Consider the following 23455-nt stretch of genomic DNA (forward strand, 5'->3'; position numbering starts at 1 on the left):
CGTTTATAATATATCATCAATTTAGGCCTCACGTACAAAATAGCACCAATATAGACTTAACGTTTACAAAATAATATGAATTTAAGCTTAACGTTTACAAAATATATCCAATTTAAGTTAAACGTCACAATTAAATTAACCATATTATATTCTTTTGCTATTAACTTTATATGTTATCTTTTTATTTAGTTCTATTTTCTTATTTATTGTAATACAATTAATTAGTATTCTTGCCCATTAAGATTTTATATTTGTTTTTCATCGATCATTCCATGCCTCCTAAATTTCATTGCTCATGTAATATATTCAAACTAAATGTAATTGAATATCCACAATATTTCGAACATTGACATTTATCAATATTATTTTAACTAGTGTTCGAAATATTGTGATATTCAATTACTTTTATTTTGCATATATTACATGAACAATGAAATTTAGAAGTCATGGAATCATTGATGAAAAACAAATATAAGATCTTAATTGGCAAGAATACTAATTAATTGTATTATAATAAATAGGAATATAGAACTAAATAAAAAGATAATATATATAGTTAATAGGGAAAGAATATAATATGATTAATTTAATTATGACATTTAGCTTAAATTGTATATATTTTGTAAACGTTAAGCTTAAATTCGTATTATTTTGTAAACGTTAAGCGTATATTGGTGCTATTTTGTACGTGAGGCCTAAATTGATGTTATATTGTAAACGTTAAGCCTAAATTAATATTATGTTGTAAACGTTAAGCATATATTGGTGCTATTTTGAACGTTGAACCTAAATTAGTACTTCCCAAAAAACCTTATGTCTATTTTGATACCTTATCTCTATTTCTATTACATATTTCTAAACAAAAGTAAATTAAAAAAAAACATAAGAATTGAATATCAATCATTATCTTTTATTGGTAAGTAATATAAATTTACTCTAAATCTTCTATGTAAAATTGACCCTAATATTGTGATCCTTACCTAAACTATTTTCCAAAAAAGAAAATCCTAGAATCTACGGAAACTTGATGAAAGTGCCACATCAGCAGACGATACATAACTAGGTGATACAAGAGTTTTGCATTCATGCACACAATATATACATTTGGGTATGTTGATTATTATTGACGAAATGACAAACAATTAACACCTAATTACAAGTAATATTATCGAAAATTCCACAGAAAAAACCACGCGTTCATAGTTACAGTAAGTAGCCGCCAGAAGGTGAAGTCCACGTGTCAAAAGAGAACACGTGGCAGGTAGCCAATGTAATTCCTAACCCCTCTCCGTCGTAACTCTCAAGGCCTCAACCCTGAGCATACACGTTGTACGCAAAACTCCCAAGTGCATACTCACAAAAATACATTGAAAATTAAATTGAAATTAATATGATTCAATTTTAATAAAATAAAAATAAATAAATAAAGATAGTCCCTGTTTGGGAATAGAATTAGAAAAGCAGTAGAGGGAAGAAGAGCAGCAAGAAAACGTTCTAAAATTGGCGAAAACAAACGTTTATCATTTCATATCGTCTTCGTAAAAGAGAGTCCTATTCGTTTGCCTCTTCTTTCTCTCTCTCATACATTTTTACATATATAAATCTCAATCTCTCTCTGCTCCAAATCACAATTCATTCATGGTAATTCTTCCATCTCTTCTCTTCTTCTTTCATTTTATTTATTACTTGTGATTTTGCTTAGCTACTCTCACTATTTTCCGATCTTAATTTGATTCAATTCCTCAATTTCAGTTTTGATTCAAACCCTAAACATTTCACTCTTCTTTTACACCTCCACTTGCTATCTTCTTTTACGTATTTTTGAATCAAATCGTTATTTTTTGTTAAAGAAAGAGGCTGGAGGATCACCATTATTGAATTGAAAAACAAGCAAGGAAAACGCCGCCGCATGATATATGTTATATTAACGAGTCTTCCTTTTCCCTCTTTTCTGAATTACAGGCTAAATTGACGATGAATCAGATGTACTAATTCATCGTATGTTATGGAGATCGCTTATCAGCCTTACATCGATCCCGAATTCGAATCTCTCATCGAAAGAATCTATCCTCCCAGGTATGTAATTTTAATTACAATTCATTCAGTTATTCTGGATATTGTTCAGCTGTTGTTGATCTCTGGTGTTAATGTTTACAGGGTTTGTATTGATAATGACACATGCCAAGAATGCACCCTTATTAAGGTAACATTAATACTTCTTTTGTTAATTGATACATGGTTTTAGAACTACGTTTTGATCTATATTTCTTATTAGTTAGTGGATATGGAGTTTCATTGTCATTGTTCAGGTTTATTATTTAGATAATTGACACTTGCGCTTAATTAATTTTATAAGATTTTAGCTGAGTGGCAGGAGATTCCTTTCATATCATATATCAACTAAAAGGAATCTTATGAATGACCAGTATTGATACTAAATAATAGGAAATCACCAGATTTTTTATTTATTTTTTTACTTTTCCTATATTGAATTATATATTTCCATGTAGGAGTTTGCCCAAGAGAGGTTTAGTTATCTGACTCACCGAGTGGAGGGCCAGTAGAAATGAAATTATGTAAAGATAGAGAAAAGGAAAAAAAGATGTTGCAAAACAAAAGCTTTTTGCAGTTATAATTAACTCTTTTTTTTTTTTTTTGCTTTGATATCAATAAAAGCAGCTGTATTTTGTTTCTTTTTCCTAGATTGTTATATGAACCCGAACTAGATGATGCAATCAGTTGCATGCATGATGAAAATTTTAAACAAAACCTCTACCTCTCAAACAAGCAAGCAACGTTTCACTTTTAATGGTTTCTGAGTACAGCTGTAATCCAGCCATAGTTAAATTTTGATATGCTCGTGTTGGGTTCATGAGAAATTGAAGAACTCATTCAACATTGGCAAATAGTTGGTAATTCTGTTCATAAATTTTATACTGCTAATAACTCATTAATTATGTACATTTGTAATTTTTTTTAACAAACAACTAAATAGTTTTAAAACCTATAAAATTAGAGTTATGCAAAATTATGTTATTTTACATTTATGTTTTTCATTTTATAGAAATACCATTATTAAAAAATTAAGTGAATTAATTTTGTTGGCAAGCTTGTTCATAAACGTTATAGTCTCAACTTAATACCTAGTTTTCATGGAATTAGGAAAAAAGAAAAGAAAAAGGAAAAAAAAAAAAAAAAAAAAAAAAGACTATTCCATAACCTAGTTTTCATGGAACTTCTCGTGCCTTCTTCCTGTCATTAGTCCCTTTCAAACCAAGATCCTTGCAAATGAATCCAAATCTATCATTCAATGCGAATGAAAATGACATTTTAATTTTTCTATTTCAATTTTCACTGTGCAGGTTGATAGTGCAAACAAGCACGGAATTTTATTAGAAATGGTCCAAGTTTTGACAGATCTTGAACTTGTTATATCTAAATCATACATATCTTCCGATGGTGGATGGTTCATGGACGGTCAGTGTTTTTTTTCTATCATCATGCTTACGTCACCTTTCACTTCTTCAATCAGTGCTCTTAATTAATTAATTATGTTTATATTATTATTATTATTATATTAAGGTTCAATTAGGATTTAGATATATGGTTGAATTTTAAGCATTTTAAACCTATCTTTATGATCCAAATATGAGTCATCCCACTAAAGCTATATATGTTATACAGTGTTCCACGTGACTGATCAAATGGGTAACAAGTTAACTGACGAAAGCCTCATTCTTTATATCCAGCAGGTACTTTTTCTATTTAAATATATTTTACACGTATCTACATTGTTCTAATTATTTAAAATAAAAATTCCAGATGCAAACAAAACTAATTTGTTAATTTTTTTGAAATGAGATAAAGGAAAAACATTGGTGAAAATTTGGCTCATAAGATGATGAACTAATTACAGGCAATGTGTGCAAGCAGAAGAGGTGGAGTATCAAAGGAGATACAAAACTGTGTGAAAAGAGACATTCGGCCGCGACATGTACTGTCAACGGAACACACTGCTTTGGAGATGATCGGGACCGACAGGCCCGGTCTCCTGTCCGAGATTTTAGCTGTGCTTGTTGAGCTGGAATGTAATGTTGTAGCTGCTGTTGCATGGACACACAACACCCGAGCAGCATCCATCATTTATGTAGAAGACAGGTTCCAAGGCGGACTGATTACGGACACGAATAGACTCGTTCATATACAGGAGCAGTTGGAGAATGTTGTTGAGGCACATCATGGGATAGACGAGAGGAGAAGTGTCAGGTTGATCTCTTCTATGACTAGTCACACCCACACCGAGAGGCGGCTCCACCAATTGATGTATGCCAACATGGATTATGAACCCTGTCTCGGCTGCACTGGAACCGGTGCTCTACATAGGAGAGATTGTACTGAGATTCATGTATCAATAGAATCCTGCAAAGAGAAAGATTATTCTGTTGTAAATATGAGATGCAGAGATCGGCCCAAGTTGCTATTCGATACACTTTGCGCACTAACCGATATGGAGTATGTGGTATTCCATGCTGCGGTTAGCTCTGGCGGTATAATGGCTGAGCAGGTACCACTTCACATCTAATTAAACTGAAGAGCCAGCCTAGATGAATGTTGAGAATTCTGATAGAATAGTGACTAAAATGTGCAGGAGTATTTCATACGGCAGAAGGATGGCTGCACTTTGGATTCAGAGTACGAAAGGCATAAACTCAAACAGTGCTTGATTGCTGCTATCGAGCGGAGGGCATCTCATGCAAGTGTCATATAATTAACTACATCTTTTAAGGCAGTTTCAGATCCTAAAACATATCTATAAGCTAACACTTTTACTATCTGGTATGCAGGGCGTGAGACTCGACATATGCACTCTCAACCGAATGGGATTACTATCTGATCTGACTAGGGTGTTTCGTGAAAACGGCCTATCGATATCAAGGGCTGAAGTTGGTATGCAAGATGACAGGGCAGTGGGATCATTCTACGTCACTGATGTTTCGGGAGATGCAGTTAGTGAACATACAATAGACTTGGTGAGGAACGAGATAGGTGGATCAGTTCTGGTAGTTAATAGATCACCAAGATGGACTTCTAGGACTCCCTCAACAGCAAGTCTTAGCAGAACTAGCAGTGGCAGTGTAGATGATGGGAAGCCAAGATTGTCATTAGGAACCCTATTATGGTCTCAACTTGAGAAGCTGTCTGGGAATTTCGGCAGCTCAATACGGTCATGAGAAGTTCTTATGCTTCTCATACCGTACTTGATATATGTTGTAAATATGGTTTTATGCGTCAAGAGACGAGTAGTTTCTCTTCTTAGGTTGTTTAGTTCCAGTGTAATAATCAATCTACTTTGTAGATGATCTTTTTCTGATATCTTTTGTATATGCATCACCTTGAATAGAGTTCTGATATTAGCAGCAGAAGCAAAACTCTCAACAAGTGATAGATTTCTACATTTCATAATTTCTCTAACCACAATGATATACACAACCATCCTTCAACACAAAAAACGCTTCAAAATTTTTATCATTTATGACACTCGAAACAGATAATAACTATTTTGATTGAGGCATGAAAACACGGAGAATAAAAAATTTCATTAAATGAAGAGATCGAGTTGTACCTTCTAATGTTTCTGGACTTTTTTCTTTTAATTTCCAATTCAGTCAATTTATTTATTAGTAGGCAATCTATAAATTCTCCTATAAACCTTCATCGAGATAGATTTATGTACTTTATTTCAACCAAAAAGAAAAAACTCAATCAAGCCACTAAAATATGGCAGAAGCCTCCAAGTGCTTAAAGTTGATATAATGCCGTTCCCATATCAAATGAAGATGGCATATTACATTAGATTACATAAAAGAAACACATTATTTTTGCTTCCAATATCATCCAGATTTTTAGGTTCAGATTTTATGTACACAGTTCCAAAAGCCTAACATGGCTAAACATACCATATAAAAGCTATTCACAATGCAATATAAAGATTGAGAAGAGATTTGTCTTTATTGTAACTATCACATCACATCAATGTCCTCAACATCAAGCCAATCATTAGACTCCTTGGGTTCAGAGTTGTGAGCACTTACCTGCCCAGTTTGTTTAATATCCTTAACTGAGTCACCAGAGCTTTCGCTTAATTGAACCCAATCTCGCGAGTCCTTCGTTGAAGCATCAGAAATCGATATTACCTTTTTATAACTTGTAGGCACGTCTACATCATCATCATCTTCGAGATCACTGAATGACACATCCTCATCATTTTCAATATGCACTGCACCTCCACTGGTGCCAACAACTTCCGAACTTTCTTCTTTCAACCAATCATCAGTATCATCATATTTCTCCTCCAGAACTTTAGAGGTGGTAATAGGGATATGTTGATTCTGGTTGTGGTTAACTGATGATTCCTCAACCACAGCTTTGTCAACAATTTGAATCTCAGTACTCTGAATTGGGTGCTTCTCTGATTCTATTTCATCCTTAAAACCAGAAGGAAGTGCTTCATTCTCAGGTGTCTTTTCAGAAAAAGTGACAGGGGGTCCTTCAAAAACAGGTTTCTTTGAAGGCACTGATTCAGAATAATCACTAGATGGTACAGAAAGAGACACTTCATGTGGTAAGTCAGCAGTTTCTCGTGATCCAGAAGCGCCACTTTCTGTCCATTCCGGTTTGGTTCCCTTGTTTTGGTTCTTCAACTCGTGTGATAACATTCCCCTCGCTTCAACTATCTGCAAGCATATAGTAACCTTAGTATTTCAGCAATGTTGCCAAGCAATTTCATTGCATAGGGTTGAAATATTATATAAAACAAAAACTTAAGCAACTGAGAGACATTATTGCATATTGGAGATCTAGTGGTATAGTGCATCCACTGCTAATCCCAGCAATCCCCTTTTATCCCTCAGAGAAGTTTCAGTCTAAGAGTACTACCATGAACATGCAACATGAGAAACTAATTTCTAAGACAAATCTAAAACTTTGCAAAAGTAAATTTGCGTAATCTGTGACATGCACGGCTATAACTTTACTCTACTTAGTCATTGCCTTAACCTCTGATTCTTGATCAAGCCTGTAAGTCGTCATTCCATAGAAACATATTGTCCCGAATTAAATGGCGGAAAGGAGAACAATAATTTCAAACTGAGACTCAGTTAAGCAACTATATATCTTCAGTTGACCAACCACCCTATTTTTCCTACATTCAACAACTTAACCACTAATAATATTGTATGACTATTGACTGAATCAGCAAAGAGCCAAAAAGATAGGAGCAGTAATAATATGGTATGATTATTGATTGAATCAGCAAAGAGGCAAAAAGATAGGACCAGACGTTAAAAGCATATTAGGGTGATGTGCTGTGCTGGTATGCACATAGAATGTACCACCAACAAGAAGGAAATGACAAACTTACTTGGGGAGTTGAAAGCAGTTCAGCATCTTGTTTACTGAGTCTAGGGTGCAAAAGTACAAAATAGATCTTCCAAAAGCAGCCCTCACTCATATATCCTGGACAAAGTTCAATCCGCAGTGCAGCTAATCTTGGAGCAAGACGTTCAACAGCCAAAGCATGCTCTTGTTGCGCATCAGACATATCAAATTCTGGAAAAAGGCAGTTAAAATGATGTTTGACATTAACCAAACCATTAAACCACAGGTTGTCAAGAACTTGTTCTTATTGACCAATAAATATGTACCAAATAGACCTAAAAGGTTTAAGATATTCTTATTTAGATCCTTGAAGGCATTCAGAGGCAGGATACTTGGCAAGTGCAATGATGGATACACAGCTCAAACAAATTCAGGCAAAAATATATCATGAGATATTCAGAGGAAAGCAACAAAGGAGAAAGAAAATGAATAAAGATTCTCAAAACTTCAAACCTCTAATAAAAACAAAGAAGACAAATAGATAAATAAATAAATAGTAAAAGCTGGCATCTTACTGATGTTCCTAAGGCTTATAACTGCAGCTATAGGATTGCTAATAAGCAAGAGGGAGTCTTGTCATACAATTAAAGTTACCTATTTGCAATCAGAAGGTCTCCAAATTGTAGAACCAACCAACCTCTTCGCAGTAAATAAAGGAAGTGTGGCATACTATAATAACCCCTAAATAGAAGAGAGCATCACACTCTAGGGACACAACTCACAGGCAACTCAATAGAGATATAATTAACACAAATCATCAAAACAGAGCTGAGCTAACTTTAACAGATATGTGCAAGGTCACCCAACTTATACAGTGACATCAAGGAAAATAACTACCTTAGGTAATACTGAATGAAAATTAAGCTACAATGAAAGAATGAAATGTAGAATTAATTCTAATTATAAAATTTAGTGATTGACGCAACAAAAACCTAATAGGAGATTATCATCAATGCATTAACAGATAGCCTATAAAGACTATGTATAATACAATAAGTGCATATACTATATGCAAAAGGATTTATACAACAATCAAACCACATCTTTACTGGAGTTAGTGAAGGGAAAAGAAGAAAGATTTGAATGTAACCCCTCCCTATACACCATCCAAATTCCGATTTAAGAAAAGTTTTTTCTTCACAGTAATACTCTGTATAAAAGAATCTAAACCCAAAGATTAACCTCACCTCTAAAAGGAAACCTGGATGGGGAGAATTTTCTAGGATTTATAGGACAATTTTATTCAACAACTAGTCTGCATAGGATATCTTAACAAAATCAGCCTAATTTGAGTATTGCTTCACTATCACCAAATTTTCATTATCTGAAGATGTCCAAAACAGGAATCTACCTCACTGTTGTTAGCTAAAAGCTACATGGAGAATCCAGAAAATCTATCATCAATAAATATCATCAGATTCACACTAAACAAAGGCACATTTTGCTTTCCATTCCCAAATCATTTCAATTGATAATGCGACATTCATATTCACTCCAAATTAGGTCAAAGCATTTAGCAGTCCGTGTTCTCATCCAGTAATATAACATCTAAGTTAATATCTGATTACACAATATATAAATTTGTTCCTAATAAACGGGAAAGCAAAAGAGAGAAGAAGAGATTTCTGAAAGATTACCATCAAAATCATCATCAGGAACAGGGAAATCTAACCATGTCTCAGGATGCATAGCAGCATCCCTGGCGAAAAATACAACCTCTTCGGTGACACCGATAGCACTGCCAACCAAATCCTCATCGTTAAAATCCCTTTCGGATCCAATCTGAAGGAAATTCGAGGCGATCTTCGTGATCTCGGATACAGCGACATTACTAGATAGCTTGGATATCCCGGTCTTGAATCTTCCTCCAATCTCAGCAAAGTCGCTACGAATCCCCGAAATCAAATCTTCATTAGAAGGCTCGGGATCAGACGGCTGGTCGAGTAGGGGATCATCGACAATTACATCAGAGATCTGACGAGAGGGAGAAGGAGGGGAGTCGGGTGGAGGAGGAGCAAGAAAGGAGGCAACACCCCAGAATTGACGGGATAGAGTTTTGGTGAGCTCGGAGATATCCTCCTTGACACCACGAGGGGACGAGGACTGGGCAGGAAGATCAGATTGTGGATTAGGGTCGGTGACATTAGGGTTAGGTAAGAGGGCATCATCGTCATCTTCAAGCTTGAGAGAATTAGCAATGGACCTAGCAAGCCATGCCATTTTTGGAATGAGGATTTCAACTAAAACAAGGATGAGTTGCAGAGGCACTACTGCATCTTTTAGTTTCTACTAATTCGGTTCTTTTCTTTCCAGCGAAGACCGCCTGGATTTTCCTGCTAAAATTCCTTTTTTACCTTTTTCTTGAAATTACTGTTAAAATTCAACCCTGGAGTTAATTTCATTTTAACCTTACAAAATAGACCTAAATCTTTGTTGTAACTTTCATTTAACTGTAATAATCTTGGGATAAATATCAAATTTAACCATAACGTTTCAAAGGGAAGTGCAAATTTAGTTTTAACGTATGAAATTGTATAAATTTAACTCTAACGTTTAAGTAGAATCAATTTTAGTCTTATATTATTGAAAATTAGAAAAAATTGGTTTGACCACCACTTCAAATTTTCCAAATATCAATTTTATCTAATATATTTAATTTATTACTAACAAAATTATAAAAATTATGTTAAAATATTAAAGACTAAATAGGTTACATATAAGTTATTCACAATTTTTTTATCAAATAGTCTAAAATATTTACTATGTTATTAATATACTTATAAAAAATTAACAAAAAAAATATGAAACTGCTTCAATTTATTGACAAACTTGTTTGAAAAGTTCAATATTACAATTAAATAACAGTCAAAACAGTTTTTCAAATTTTCAATAATGTGGGGGCTTGGAAATACTATGCTTAAATTTGCATCATTTCATACGTTATGGCTAAATATGCATTTAGTTTGAAGCGTTGGGTTTAAAATTCGCCCTTATCTCATTAATTTTTTTTGAAACATAACCGACCTAAAAATTTATATTTAGGGTAAACCTATATTTAAGTCCTTAAAATTTTGGAGTTTAAGGGTTTGCTTGGATGAAGGTTTCACAAGATTCATTAAAGGGAGTGGAGGGAAGGGGAGAGAAGGGGAAGGGATGGGCCTTCAGATCCCACTAATTTGGTGGGACTGAAATTGAGGTTATTTCAAGGTTTTTGAACCTCCATTTAACTCTCATTTAACCTTCATTTAAACTTAAACTCCTAGTCAAGCAAGGTTAAAAAAAATAACCTCCATTTAAACTTCTTCCCAAGCAAGGTTAGGAAAATAACCTTCCTTTAATGAACCTCCTCTAACCCCATCCAAGCAGACCCTCAAGGATTGAGCTCTAAATTATTTATTTATCCACAGGCTCTATACTGTTAACAAATAGCTCAATGTTTTTTATTTTTTTTTAAGAAACAAATAGCTCAATGTTAGTGATATATTTTCACCAATGCATGTAAAAAATAAAAATCAGAGACTTAATAAAAAAATTATTATAAAAATTAGGGATTTAATTAAAAAAATGAGAAAATTACAAAATTGGATCAAATGAGATACTTATTTATATATTTAACCCATTTACTCAACCTATTACATATCTAGACTATGTTTCTGTGAATTTCTCAAAATACTCTCAATATGTTTGTAATTTTACGGAGCGGCTATCTCCCTCCCGCCTGACTTCGTGAAATCGATGATTTCGTGAAATATGCGAAGCTAATGTTTGGTTTAGTTGATGATTTTAATTAGCATATGCGAAATCTGGACGTGTTTTTAACAAAATTTACGAAGTAGTATATAACAATAAAAAAGGCACAGCAACAAGGGATTCCAACATTAAAATCATAACATTATCAAAATTTACAACAAGATTGCCACAATAACAACATGAAAATCATAACATTATCAAAATTTATAGCAAGATTTCCACAATAAACTCCTAACAAATCATTTTAAAGTGAACCTGACGAATCTGGACAGAAATTTCTCCCTGTATTGGAAGTCCAGACCTTTTGGAATGAGAAATGGAAGTCCAGACTTTTTGGGATGGATGTGTCTCACGGTACAGAACAAGATTGGCAAAATAACTCTTAACTAATCACTTTAAAGTTGAATGTGACCAATCTTGATGGGAATTTCTCCATGTATCAGAAGGAAAGTCATCTCATCTGCATCTGAGGACACCGTCTTCTTGCGGGATGTTATGTATTCAACCACCTTCAGAAAAATTTAATCGTGTTAGTCAGAAAAAAAGGAAGATTTGGCTTCGCGAAATGAGGATTCACGAAGTATGCGAAAATAAATGTGTAAGGAAGAGGATGATTTTACTTAGCGAAATGATGATTTCACGACGTCTGCGAGGAGAAATGTGACGCTCTGACTTCGTGAAACGATGATTACGCGAAGTCTGCGGGAGAATTTATTGAATTACCTCGCAAACTTCGCGTAATCATCATTTCGTAAAGTTAAATCGATAAATTTCTCCCCGCAGATTTCGCGAAAACGACATACGCTAAGTGAATTTCTGGAAAAAAAAACGCAGAGAAAACAGTATATACTTACATTTTTCGACAAAAATAATATGATAAACTGGAAAAAAACGATGAAAATAACGTATAATCATCATTTCTTCGATGGTCACAAGAAGAAAGAAACCAAGAAACGAGCAGGAAATGGAAGATGAACCATGACTTCATTTTCTAGGATTAGGAAGATGAAGAATCAAGGGATAAAGAGAGGAAGAAGAGAAATAAATGGTGATTTGAAGAAATTGTGCAGATTTCGTGCAATTTAAAAAAAAAAGGAAGATCAAAGGTCTGTGAATCATTTGGGGAAGAGCAACCGTTCGCGTAACCAGCAAGGAGAAGAGGGAAGATGAAAAGGTAAGGATATTTTGGGAAAGTTACGTAAGCTTAATTAATAAAAAATTATAAAAATCAACAGTTTAAATAGTTATGATTTATCCTATAATTAAAAAAACGAGCATAAATGAAAAACTCAATTCATAATAAATTAATTAATATAATATATTTAGATATGAAATCAGTTAATATAATTAATTTAGTGATATATATATATATATATATATATATATATATATATATATATATATATATATATATATATATATATATATATATATATTGAAACAAGATGATATTCATTCCTTAAACCGAATCAGCAACAATAGTCTCCTGCAACCAAACCGGGGTAGAAAAAGATACGAACTCGCTAGCATTGGACAGGGCATGTCGTGCAACAACATGAGCGCCCCTGTTCGCTAGGCGTGGAGAGAAAGACACTTTATAATCGTGTCGACTATTTAACAAAACCTTACAATCCTGAATAATTGACCCATAAACAGACAAGTCTGGATCAACCGATTTGACACTATTAACCACAACCAACGAGTCACTTTCAAACAAAACATTAATACAATTAAGATAAACACACCAATGCAATGCATCACGTAGAGCTAACGCTTCAGCTTCCCTGATATCATCGATAATTGGGATTAGCGACTACGATAAGCCATGAAGGATCCATCGGATGATCTAAGTAAGGCTCCCACCCCACTCTGAGACTCAACTTTAAAGGTAGCCGCATCACAATTGCATTTGACAAAGCCAAAAGGGGGGCGAGACCATCTAGTATGCCGTACCTGTGTCGCTGTCACCCGCGTCGTGTGCTAATGACGATGGGCAACCGTGCCAACAGTTGCGATTGCGTCGACGGTGAAGGTAAAGGGCAGCTGGCGCTGCGTAGCAGGGCGAACAGGGACCGCAACACCCGCCTGAGATACTGGGATCGGGCGGTTCTGTGCTGTGACGGCATCAGCGTGAACCACTGGGGGCGTGGAAGGATGACGGACAGCAGCCGGAAGGTTCTTTAGCTGGGACTGGCGCCAAGCAGCAAGGTAGTTACCTGCAAGAGAGATCGTCGTTTCTGGTAATTGGACTTTGCTCTCCCAGACTATCTGATTCCTTTGGTTCCAAATAACCTAAAGCGTCATGGCCACCTTGGTTATGGTGTCTTCATCATTGGACAAGAGTACCTGCAAAATAGAGTCCGTTAGATAATCAGGTTGGAATACATCCGTATTGATCCCGGATAGGTTCCAACATTCATGGGCGTATACACAATCCACAAAGAGGTGATGGTCATGCTCAGTATCAGAATGACAGAAAGGGCACTACATTGGGATTGACAACCCCCTCCCTGCCAATCTCTGTCTGGTAGCCACACAGCCCGAAGCCAACTTCCATACAAACATTCTAACTTTTGGAGGGACGTGCATCTTCCAGATTCTACTCCACCCATCATCCTGATTCTCATCACCATAACCATCACAAAGCGCTCTATACCCTGATTTACTTGTGTACATGCCATTTTTGGTAAAATTCCACATTGGTCTATCTTCTACTTCTCTGGTTGGCAACACCATCCTACACACAATTCTGGCATCTGCCTCGGTCAACAAATCCTCCACCTTCCCTCTGTCCCAGATTTTCCTGCCTTGAATAAACAGGTCAGCCACTTTTGTATCATTCTGCTGCATAACAACATCTCCCTGGACCCTAAATAGGGCCGCAGTATTTACCCATGGGTCTTTCCACACATATATTGACTTACCATCCCCAATTCTCCAATGAACTCCCAGTCTCAATACCTCAATGGCTCTCCAAACACTCCCCCAAACAAAACTAGGATTATTGCCCAATTTGGAGGAAAGGAAGGGGTCTCTAGGGAAATATTTAGCTTTGAACATTCTACCCACTAAAGAATTTGGATTAACCATCAACTTCCAGGCCTGTTTGTCTAATAAGGCCAGATTGAATTTTTGGAGGCTCTTAAAGCCCAAACCTCCCTCTCTCTCTTATCCCTACAAAGCATGTCCCAACTCTGCCAATGAATCGATCTCCTACCCTCTGGTTTCATACCCTACCAAAATGAATTCATTATCTTCTCCAAATCCAGACAAAGGGATTTGGGCAGTTTAAAGACACTCATACAAAAAGTTGGCAGAGCCTGTGCAACCGCCTTAATTAGCACTTCCTTACCCGCAGCAGAAAGAAATCTAAAATTCCATGCACTCAACCTCTTCCTGAGTCTATCTTTGAGGAAACTGAAGATCGCCACTTTGGACTTCCCAATTAGTGAAGGGAGCCCCAAATAGCGACTAGTATCCAGAGGGTGAAAGACCTGAAGAGAGTTACATACCTCATTTCGCAGGTCCAGGCCAACATTCGGACTAAAGAAAATCCCAGATTTTTTCAGGTTGATAGCATGGCCAGATGCTGCCTCATACTCGGATAGGATCATCCCAACTTTGTTACACTCATCCATAGAGGCCCTGAAAAACAGGAAACTGTCATCTGCACAAAAAAAACAAGTGTGTAATGGTTGGCGCACCCCTAGCGATGAGGCACCTATGAAGGGAACCCTCATCCGCCGCCCTTGTAATCAGTTTAGATAAGACTTCAGCACACAGTATAAATAAGTACGGCGATAGAGGGCCGCCTTGTCTCAGGCCCCTACCAGGGGTAATCGGACCCACAAATGTACCATTAAGCGACACAGAGTACTCCACAGTAGAAATGCACAACATGATCCAATCAATCCACAGCCCAGGAAAGCCTAATTTTTGCATAACAAGTCTCAGGAAGGTCCAATCAACCCTATCATAGGCCTTGCTAATATCCAATTTTAAAGCCACCTCACTAATTCTACCCATGTTCTTTCTCTTCAGAAAGTGTAATAACTCAAAGGCCACCATAATGCTGTCAGAGATAGACCTACCAGGGACAAAAGCAGATTGAGTCTCAGATACCAAGAAAGGTAACACAAGCTTGAGCCTATTAGCTAGGACCTTGGCAATCAATTTGTAAAGAACATTGCAAAGGGAGATAGGGTGAATGTCACACCCGACCCTGAACGACCTCAATCGGCATCGGGCGTGAAATAGAAAGATTATAATCAATACTTAGAAGTCTCCAATTATCCAAATATCATTATATTACAATTGCAATACCAAAGTTCTAACCATAATTCTAACAATAAGCAACAACTTCCGATCATTGCCTAATCGGTCGGTAACCTTCTCTGTATCATGTACTTTCTCACCTAAAAACATTAAAACATTTAAAAAGGTGAGACAAAAATCTCAGTAAGAAACTATCAGCTATAAAAAACCAACTTTACTTAACATAGCTACATTTATACATTTATAAGGGATTTAATCAAAACCTTAAAACGAATCAAAACAAATAAACGTTTTATCAAACCAATTCATAATCAAATAAATGTTTTATCAAACCAAAACCAACTCGTATTCAATCAAACGTAAAACCTTATATCAAAATCAATCGTAACCGAAAACATAATCCAAATGAACTTAAAACATTGTATCCATCTTCGAGTTTCTCCCCTTAAGTATCATTACATAACCACATATATAATCGAGACGTCTCTTAACATTGCCTATCCCATATGGTCTTACCCAACACTTCGCTGCCATACCCAATAGGTCTTAAGACTGTGTACACAGGTCATATCCCTCACTGAACATGGTCTTTAAAATATAAAACCACCGATCCGGATAACTCTCGATGGATATAAAATCATAACGTGCTCAAATTTCATTTCACAATCAAATTCCAAACTATTTCATAACCATAAATCATTTGGCTTCAATTAGCCCTTTTGTATCATAAAACTCATATTTGGACTTCAATCCAAAATAATAATAACAATAACCGCAACAGATTTCTCAATCCAAAAACAATTCGTAAGAAATCATCAAATACATTTTGTTCAATATAGATATATATTGAAACCAAAAACATATATGTATATATGTAAATCAACCAAATTAAGCCTTAAAATCAACATAATCAAGTAAAATCTGAAATTCACATAGAAGCATAATCAATAGCTTCATTTGAACCGTAATTTCACAATAAAAAGCAAAATCATGAAAAACCCCAATTTTACAAAATTCTTGCATAACCCTAAAATATCAATTTCTGAAACTTCTTTGATTATATATATCTATATACATAAAACTCAAAATATAGTTGATAGTTACTTACCTTGGTCACTAATTGAACAAAATACACCCGATCGATTCGCCGCTAAATTCTGTCTAAGACGTTAATCTCCAAACACTTACGAAACTCAAAAACTCTTCGGTTAGGACTTAGAACTATGTATAAGGATTCTATGGTTTCAATTTTAAGTGATTCGGACGGTCGAATCTCCGTAAATCAAAGAAACGGTGGAGAAACGGTTCAGAGAAAACTGATGATTGATATAAAAGAAAAAGAAAAAGAAAAGGATAATGATGTACCGTATATCATCTGATATATATATATATATATCTCAAATTGGCAAATATCGTATTTGATCCTCTATCTTTCTATAATCTTTTAAAAATTATCCTAACTTTTAATTTACACCTAAAACCATCGAATTAACTCTAAACTTTTCCTATAGCACCAAACTTTTTCTATAGCACCAAATAAAAATCACACACCTAATAATTATAATATATATTACTAAAAAGGGCGGCCCGGTGCATTACGCGTCCCCGCTAAGCGAGGGTCCGGGGAGGGGTCCCACCACAAGGGTGTACTGGGGGCAAGCCTTCCCTTGCCAATTTTTTTGGCAAGAGGCCGCTCCTAAGACTCGAACCCGTGACCTTCGGTCACACGACAACAACGTTTTACCGTTGCGCCAAGGCTCGCATATATATTACTATCAAGGTATAAATTCTAGAAATTTAGACACGGACGTGACAGTGAAAATCCTTCATACACTCAGGCCTATCAAGTTTAGGGATAAGGACAATTATCATGTCATTTAAGTGCGGGGGAAATTCCTTGCGGTCCAGATAACCCTTACATGCATTAACAACCTCGGGACCAATGAGGTCCCAAAAGTGTTGGAAGAAACCCGGATTTAACCCATCAGGACCAGGGGATTTATCAGGGTGCATTTGAAACATGGCAGTCTTGAATTCATCAAAAGTAAAAAGGGAGCACAGGTCTGCCTGCATTTCAGGAGAAACAAGAGGGACACGGGTATTCACAGCATCATAACAAGGGCTAGTAGGGCCAGCAAACAGATCAGAGAAATAAGATTTGGCAATAATCCCCATGTCATATACACCTTCTACTATCAGACCATTCGCATCCTTCAGATGGCAAATAGTGTTCCTCTGCTTTCTAGCTTTGACACAGGCATGGAAAAACTTAGTATTTTGGTCCCCCTCCTGAAGCCAGAAATTCTTAGCCCTTTGTTGCCAGTGTATAGCTTCAGAATCAAGTAGGGAATTCAACTCACTTTTGGCCTGAAGGAATCTGACCACATCAGCCGGAACACTACTATCCACAAGACTATCCAACTTCCTCTTACAGCCCTCAATTTGCTTCCTAAACCTCATCTGATACTTCTTTCCCCATTGTTCCATACTGCTGGCACAGGCTGCCAGCTTTGCAGCGAGGTTATGACAGCTACTGCTTAGCCAACAAGTCCTCACCAGAACCTTGAACTCAGGATCTGAAAGCCACTCTTGTTCAAAGCGAAAATGACTGCGCCTCACATTACTAACCGGATTATCGAACTCTAAAAAAATTAGTGCATGATCAGAATAAGCTGAGACCAGAGTGCGAAGCCGATGAGTTGGAAATCTGTCCACCCAAGCACTAGTGACCATAGCCCTATCCAACCTCTCCTTGACCCACAGTCTAGTACCCCGACTCTTCTCCCACGTGAATTGACTACCCTGTGTAGGGAGATCAATCAACAGGTTCTCTTCCACCGCCTCTTGGAATCGGCGCATCAACCCTTGAGAGTAGCCTAGGCCCTCAACCTTCTCTGAATCCGAAAGAATACAATTAAAATCCCCGATAACTAGTAAAGGTAGAATTGAACAGGAACACAATTGAGTCAAGAGACTCCAAGAACACACATGATTGGCTCGGTTAGAATGACCATAGAAACCTACCAGCCTCCAATCCCCCTTCTCAACGTCATGCATATGAACTTCAATATGGTGAGCAGAGAAAGAAACCACTGAAGCCATATCAGACTTCCTCCAAAGTAAGGCAATTCCCCCACTCCTCCCTCTACAATCAACTGCAAAAGAACCTTCAAAGCCAAACTTCCTCTTCAAACCATCAATACAAGAATTAGTAACCAAAGTTTCAATCAAAAAGACCATATCCGGCTTACTTGTCTTAACAAGCTCACCGAGAGACCAAACTGCTCGGGCGTTCCCCAACCCTCGGCAGTTCCATCTTAGACAATTCATAATCCTCGGCGGGCCTGCTCTGTAGACCGAGTCGTTTCTGTGTCATTAGAAGAATAAGAATCTACTTGGCTCATAGAAACTGTCCCCTTTAGAGTATTAAGAACCTGATCAGACCTGTTTCCCTGCAGCTTATTCACAATAGCCTGAACTGAAATCGAATCCGGGCCTGCACGCCTACGCTTACGATCCTCTGCCAATTCAAGACCATCATCATCACTATCCACATCCATATTCACTATCTTCCCCTCCTGCACTGGCTGTATAATTGGGTTCCCTTTCCCTGCATCCATTTTACCCTTCAACTTTGCCCCCTCCTGTCCCGCAGGAATATTCTCCTTCCCAGCTTCCTTACCCCCCACTCGACTGCCCTACTTTTAGAGCTTTAATAGTGTTCTCCAAAGTAGGTCCACTACCAGAATTGAAGGTCATAGTCTGACTACCTGGCTCTCTTAGCCACTTCACACTCAACACATCCCCGCCCCTGCGTACAGGGGCCTTCAACCAGTCCCCACACTCCCTAGTGATCTCCCCAGGTTTCAAAGTAAAGATCTTATCACAAAATCTATCAGTATGCCCCAACAGCCCGCATATATAGCAGAACGATCCCAATCTCTCATATTTGAACGAAATATAAGCCCACTCCTCCTTTCCCTTTCGGATTTTCTTCATCTTTTTCAACGGCTTCCTCACATCAATAGAGACTCTTAGCCTCATAAATTATCTACGTAACCCGGTGTTATTATTGATATCATAAGCCTGGAATTTACCAATAAAGTCCCCAATCTGTCTACCCACTCCCTCCGACATAGACCCAATAGGCAAGTCATAAATCTGAACCCAAAAGTCGGCAATATACAGATCAACCAAGTCAGGTGACGGTTCATCTTTCTAGAGAGAAACCACAAGAAAATGATTATCAAAAGACCAAGGGCCCCCTTCCACTACACGGGCCAAATCAATCACATGGTAAAATTCAAAGACATTTATTGTTTGAAAGCTCTGATATAGCCACTCCCCTGCCTGGTCTCCATATCGTGGCCATTTTAGCCTTCATGGCTACAGTACTAATAGAACGCTCTGTGAGAAACCGACCAATCAAGGTCAGCCCTCCATTTTTAGCAATGGGGTTGGATGATGGACCACTAAGATCTAGGGCTTCCTCCTCACCATCCGACAACGACAGGTTGCCTATTGCCTTCTCCACACCAGCCATGATTAACAACACTACTAGGAAACAAAAATGGCGGACAGCAAAACCAACAGCCAGAAACCAGGGCACTCACACAGCCAATACAACCACAAGCAACAGTTCACCCAAGCCCAATCACCAGACTCACAGAGATCAGCAAATCTCAATAAACCAATACACAGTCCAGAAGCAACAACTCAGAAAAGATCAAGAAACAAAGCAAACAATTCTACCAACCACACAAACAATGCAACACAAAGGCTAGCCAAGTCCAACTAGAGACAAAGGGATAGAAAGCGAACGAACCCGACTACCGAAACGGTAGAGACGAAAGCCAAACAGAACCGATGAACGAACCGGCGGTGGCCCCTTATCCGGGGATCGGCGATAAAAGCACGACAGAAAACCGACAGGGCGGCGGTAGAGGCGGCGGCGGAAACCAGGGGACCAATATCCCTCAAGATCGGAAAATACGCAAACACGCACGAGAGAAAACCGTGCGAAAAGACGAAACCCTCACAGACACCACACGCAGCACCGGAAGGACAGACAACCTCCCACTACCAACGGCGGCGGAGAGAAAACGGGCTCGGCGTCAGAGCTAGAAGGTCTTTGCGGCGGAGGTACAGATGACGGGGAGCACAGGGGTATCGCGAGGCGTAAATTGCAAATCGCAAGTCATTTTTAGGCTTAAGTAATTAATTACTGCAGAATTTAGTGATATATTTTGATGGTAATTCTTTTTATATATTAATTTGGAAATAAAATTTTAAATTCAATTAATTCAAAAAATACAAAATCAATCTTTATGAATCTTTTATTTTATATTTTAATTTTTTTTAATCATGGAACATCTATGTATTTAAAATTTTAAAAAATAAAAAATGAAAAAAAATTAATTATGTATTATACTTTAAAAATAATAAGATGAATAAGTAACCAAATTCCTAAACAAATGTCACAACATATTATTAAGTACATGACCTTTTAAAGTTTTAAAGATTCTTACCCAAAAAAAAAAAGTTTTAATGTAAATTATTTTTACCTTTTTCACTTTTTTTTATACAACCCAATTTTGTACACAAAACTATACAACTAGAAACACAAACATCTTCCGACCTAATAATGAGACTATATTATCTTCGTACAGTTTATGTAAGTAGACTTTACGTCACGTTGTACAGAAACTTGAGTCAGAATCTGAACCTCATCTTCAAATTTATGAAATCGATTTTATTAAACTTTGTTGTTTTCAAAAAGACAAAACATTGTCTCTGCCACGTTAGTGGATTGTCTCACACATATAAGCGGTGTATAACTTTCCAATTAAGCAATGTAGAATATGTAACACGTCACGCTCCTTCACGCTTAATTTATTTGGTGTAGATGCTAATATCAGCAAGGACCCAAAACATTGAATATCATAATTCACGTATCATATTATTCAACTAATTAAACTAAAAATTTAAACCGATAGTTAGAGGCTGATTTCATATTAATATCCGTCGCTCCCAACAACTATCCGAGTAATGAGCTATCATTTAATTCTAGTTGGAAATAATCAATTGCTAATTGATCTTAAGCCAAAAAGAAAAATAACATAATCTTTTTTACAGAAATGACTACAAAATACTATCATTATAATAATTAATAAGTAATGATATATAAAAGAAGCTACAAATTGATTTCTAATTATAAAGTGATTGAACCTATCACTGTATACAAAAAGCTTTTGCCATTATAGCACAGAAAAAACAAAAATAAACAACAGATGATAAAAAAAAAAAGTAGAGATTAAACATCTTTCTTAGAGGAATTCCGACTACTAGAAAAACTCCATTGATCTGAAAAAGAAGAAGATGAAGAAGAAATCCCATTTCCATTTCCACATTTAGCAACAACTCTCATATTTTCAACGAATTCCTGCGTTAGATTTTCCTGAGAAAGTATCTGCAAAAGCTGCTCTGGTGTAATTACAAGCTTAACTTTCCAAAATCCATGATTAGAGTACTTGTTGTTGTATCTAGAACTTGAAAAAGGCTCAGTATAAGATCTTTTTAACATGCCATGGTAATCAAAGGACATTCTGTAAGGAGTGAGAAGAGATGAAGAAGTGGGTATGCTTTTGGATCTAACATGCCCTTCTTTCACAACTTGTTCGTCGTTAATTGGAAGTAAATAGTACGAGTTTCCTGGTTGAAGTTCGTCGTCGGAAGAAAGTGGTCGCCAAAAAAGATCATGGCTTGGATATATAGCATGACCTGGAAATTCATTGGTGATGCATCCTACTGTAATTGGCCCTGTAAACTCCATTGTTCCCCCGGAGGATTTAACCACTCTTATCATTCCTTCTCCTGCCCCTCCGAACAGGCAGTTTCCCATATTCGGCCTAGAATATTTATTTAGAACAAAGAAAAAGTGATAGAGGTTAGTATAAATGATGTATATATAGAGGAGGAAATTAAGAAATGTGAAGTGGAATGATGGAATGATGGACAAGGGTTCACATCAGTAGCAAAGTTATTCTTGGGTTGCTTTTTGAGAGAAGGGCCTGCTTAGCCGGAGATAGGGAAGGTTATTTTAATTTAAAGAAATCCCACTCAAATCTCCCAAAATCCATGTATACGGTCAATGTTGCAAAAGAAAGGCTACCGCCCTTTCTCACTTTTTCTTTTATAAACCTGTCGCTATGTTTTTTGGTGATTTATCTCATTAATCCAACTTGCTAGCTTGTATGTTTTTAATAACATATTTGATTAATAGGTTTGAGATTCCTTATATATATTTTTTGTGCATTATTTTTTAATTAAAATTTATATTAGGATTCAAACTCGAATTTTCTAGTTTAAGCGATTTGAGAGACTATTCGAGTCAAATTGGGTCGGGTCGGTCCGAACCCAGCTAGCTTTCACAAAAAAACCCTCAGGCCAACTTGTTTTTAGTTTAGGAAAAATTCAAACTTAAAATTCAAATCTCAAATCGAATTAGCTCAATAAATCTATCTAAAAAAGAATATATATTTTTATAATAAAAAAAATTATATTTAAATAAACATTTAGTATATAGATAAATAAAGGGTGTTGTTATACCTAGCCTCAAATTCTAAAAATTATCTAAAGGGTATTTCGGCCTTTTCACGGGGCTAGGGGTGGGAATTCAAGGCTGGGTATAGTAATTCACTAAATAAATTTAATTATTAGTATTATTAGGGGCAGCCAGCCCATCCTAAAAATAGACAGGTTTTACTGAACCAAGCTTAATATATATTTTTCTTTATGAAAGAACCAAGCTTAATATTACTTTTCTTTATTTAATTCCAATCAAATACACGCAGGCCTAAATTAATACCTAGCTCGTGGAGAAGCCAATCTTTATTTATATTTACACTCCTAAATCACTCAATTTTAATAATGTTGTGTAAAAATCATAATTTTTCTGCAACTAAATGAAGGAAGAACAACAAAACAGCAAACA

At 36.4% G+C, this 23455-nt stretch overlaps 3 protein-coding genes across 3 annotated transcripts; 1 reads left to right on the forward strand and 2 right to left on the reverse strand.

The window, feature by feature from the left end:
* The first annotated feature begins 1394 nt into the window (after positions 1-1394).
* On the forward strand, positions 1395-5382 carry LOC136228615 (ACT domain-containing protein ACR1). Its single transcript, XM_066017050.1, has 8 exons — positions 1395-1641; positions 1963-2076; positions 2158-2203; positions 3363-3477; positions 3685-3752; positions 3917-4564; positions 4649-4753; positions 4845-5382. The coding sequence occupies exons 2-8, from the start codon at positions 2006-2008 to the stop codon at positions 5229-5231; spliced, it is 1440 nt and encodes a 479-aa protein (XP_065873122.1). The 5' UTR covers positions 1395-1641; positions 1963-2005; the 3' UTR covers positions 5232-5382.
* Positions 5383-5777: 395 nt separating this feature from the next.
* On the reverse strand, positions 5778-9753 carry LOC136228614 (uncharacterized). Its single transcript, XM_066017049.1, has 3 exons — positions 9075-9753; positions 7421-7608; positions 5778-6734 (listed from the first exon to the last, which is right to left on the reverse strand). The coding sequence occupies exons 1-3, from the start codon at positions 9655-9657 to the stop codon at positions 6021-6023; spliced, it is 1485 nt and encodes a 494-aa protein (XP_065873121.1). The 5' UTR covers positions 9658-9753; the 3' UTR covers positions 5778-6020.
* An 11866-nt stretch (positions 9754-21619) lies between these two features.
* On the reverse strand, positions 21620-22397 carry LOC136230784 (uncharacterized). The gene has a single exon (XM_066019965.1). The coding sequence runs from the start codon at positions 22361-22363 to the stop codon at positions 21776-21778; it is 588 nt and encodes a 195-aa protein (XP_065876037.1). The 5' UTR covers positions 22364-22397; the 3' UTR covers positions 21620-21775.
* Between the last annotated feature and the right edge of the window lie 1058 nt (positions 22398-23455).

This window comes from Euphorbia lathyris, chromosome 5 (assembly GCF_963576675.1).
Source record: "Euphorbia lathyris chromosome 5, ddEupLath1.1, whole genome shotgun sequence".
Lineage (NCBI taxonomy): Eukaryota > Viridiplantae > Streptophyta > Magnoliopsida > Malpighiales > Euphorbiaceae > Euphorbia > Euphorbia lathyris.

Coding starts and splice junctions, on each gene's coding strand:
- LOC136228615 (XM_066017050.1), top strand. CDS start 2,006: ATGGAGATCGCTTATCAGCCTTACATCGATCCCGAATTCGAATCTCTC. Junction 2,077..2,157: donor GAAAGAATCTATCCTCCCAG/GTATGTAATTTT, acceptor TAATGTTTACAG/GGTTTGTATTGATAATGACA. Junction 3,478..3,684: donor TGGTGGATGGTTCATGGACG/GTCAGTGTTTTT, acceptor TATGTTATACAG/TGTTCCACGTGACTGATCAA.
- LOC136228614 (XM_066017049.1), bottom strand. CDS start 9,657: ATGGCATGGCTTGCTAGGTCCATTGCTAATTCTCTCAAGCTTGAAGAT. Junction 7,609..9,074: donor TCCTGATGATGATTTTGATG/GTAATCTTTCAG, acceptor GCCTTTTTCCAG/AATTTGATATGTCTGATGCG. Junction 6,735..7,420: donor AACTGCTTTCAACTCCCCAA/GTAAGTTTGTCA, acceptor ATATGCTTGCAG/ATAGTTGAAGCGAGGGGAAT.
- LOC136230784 (XM_066019965.1), bottom strand. CDS start 22,363: ATGGGAAACTGCCTGTTCGGAGGGGCAGGAGAAGGAATGATAAGAGTG.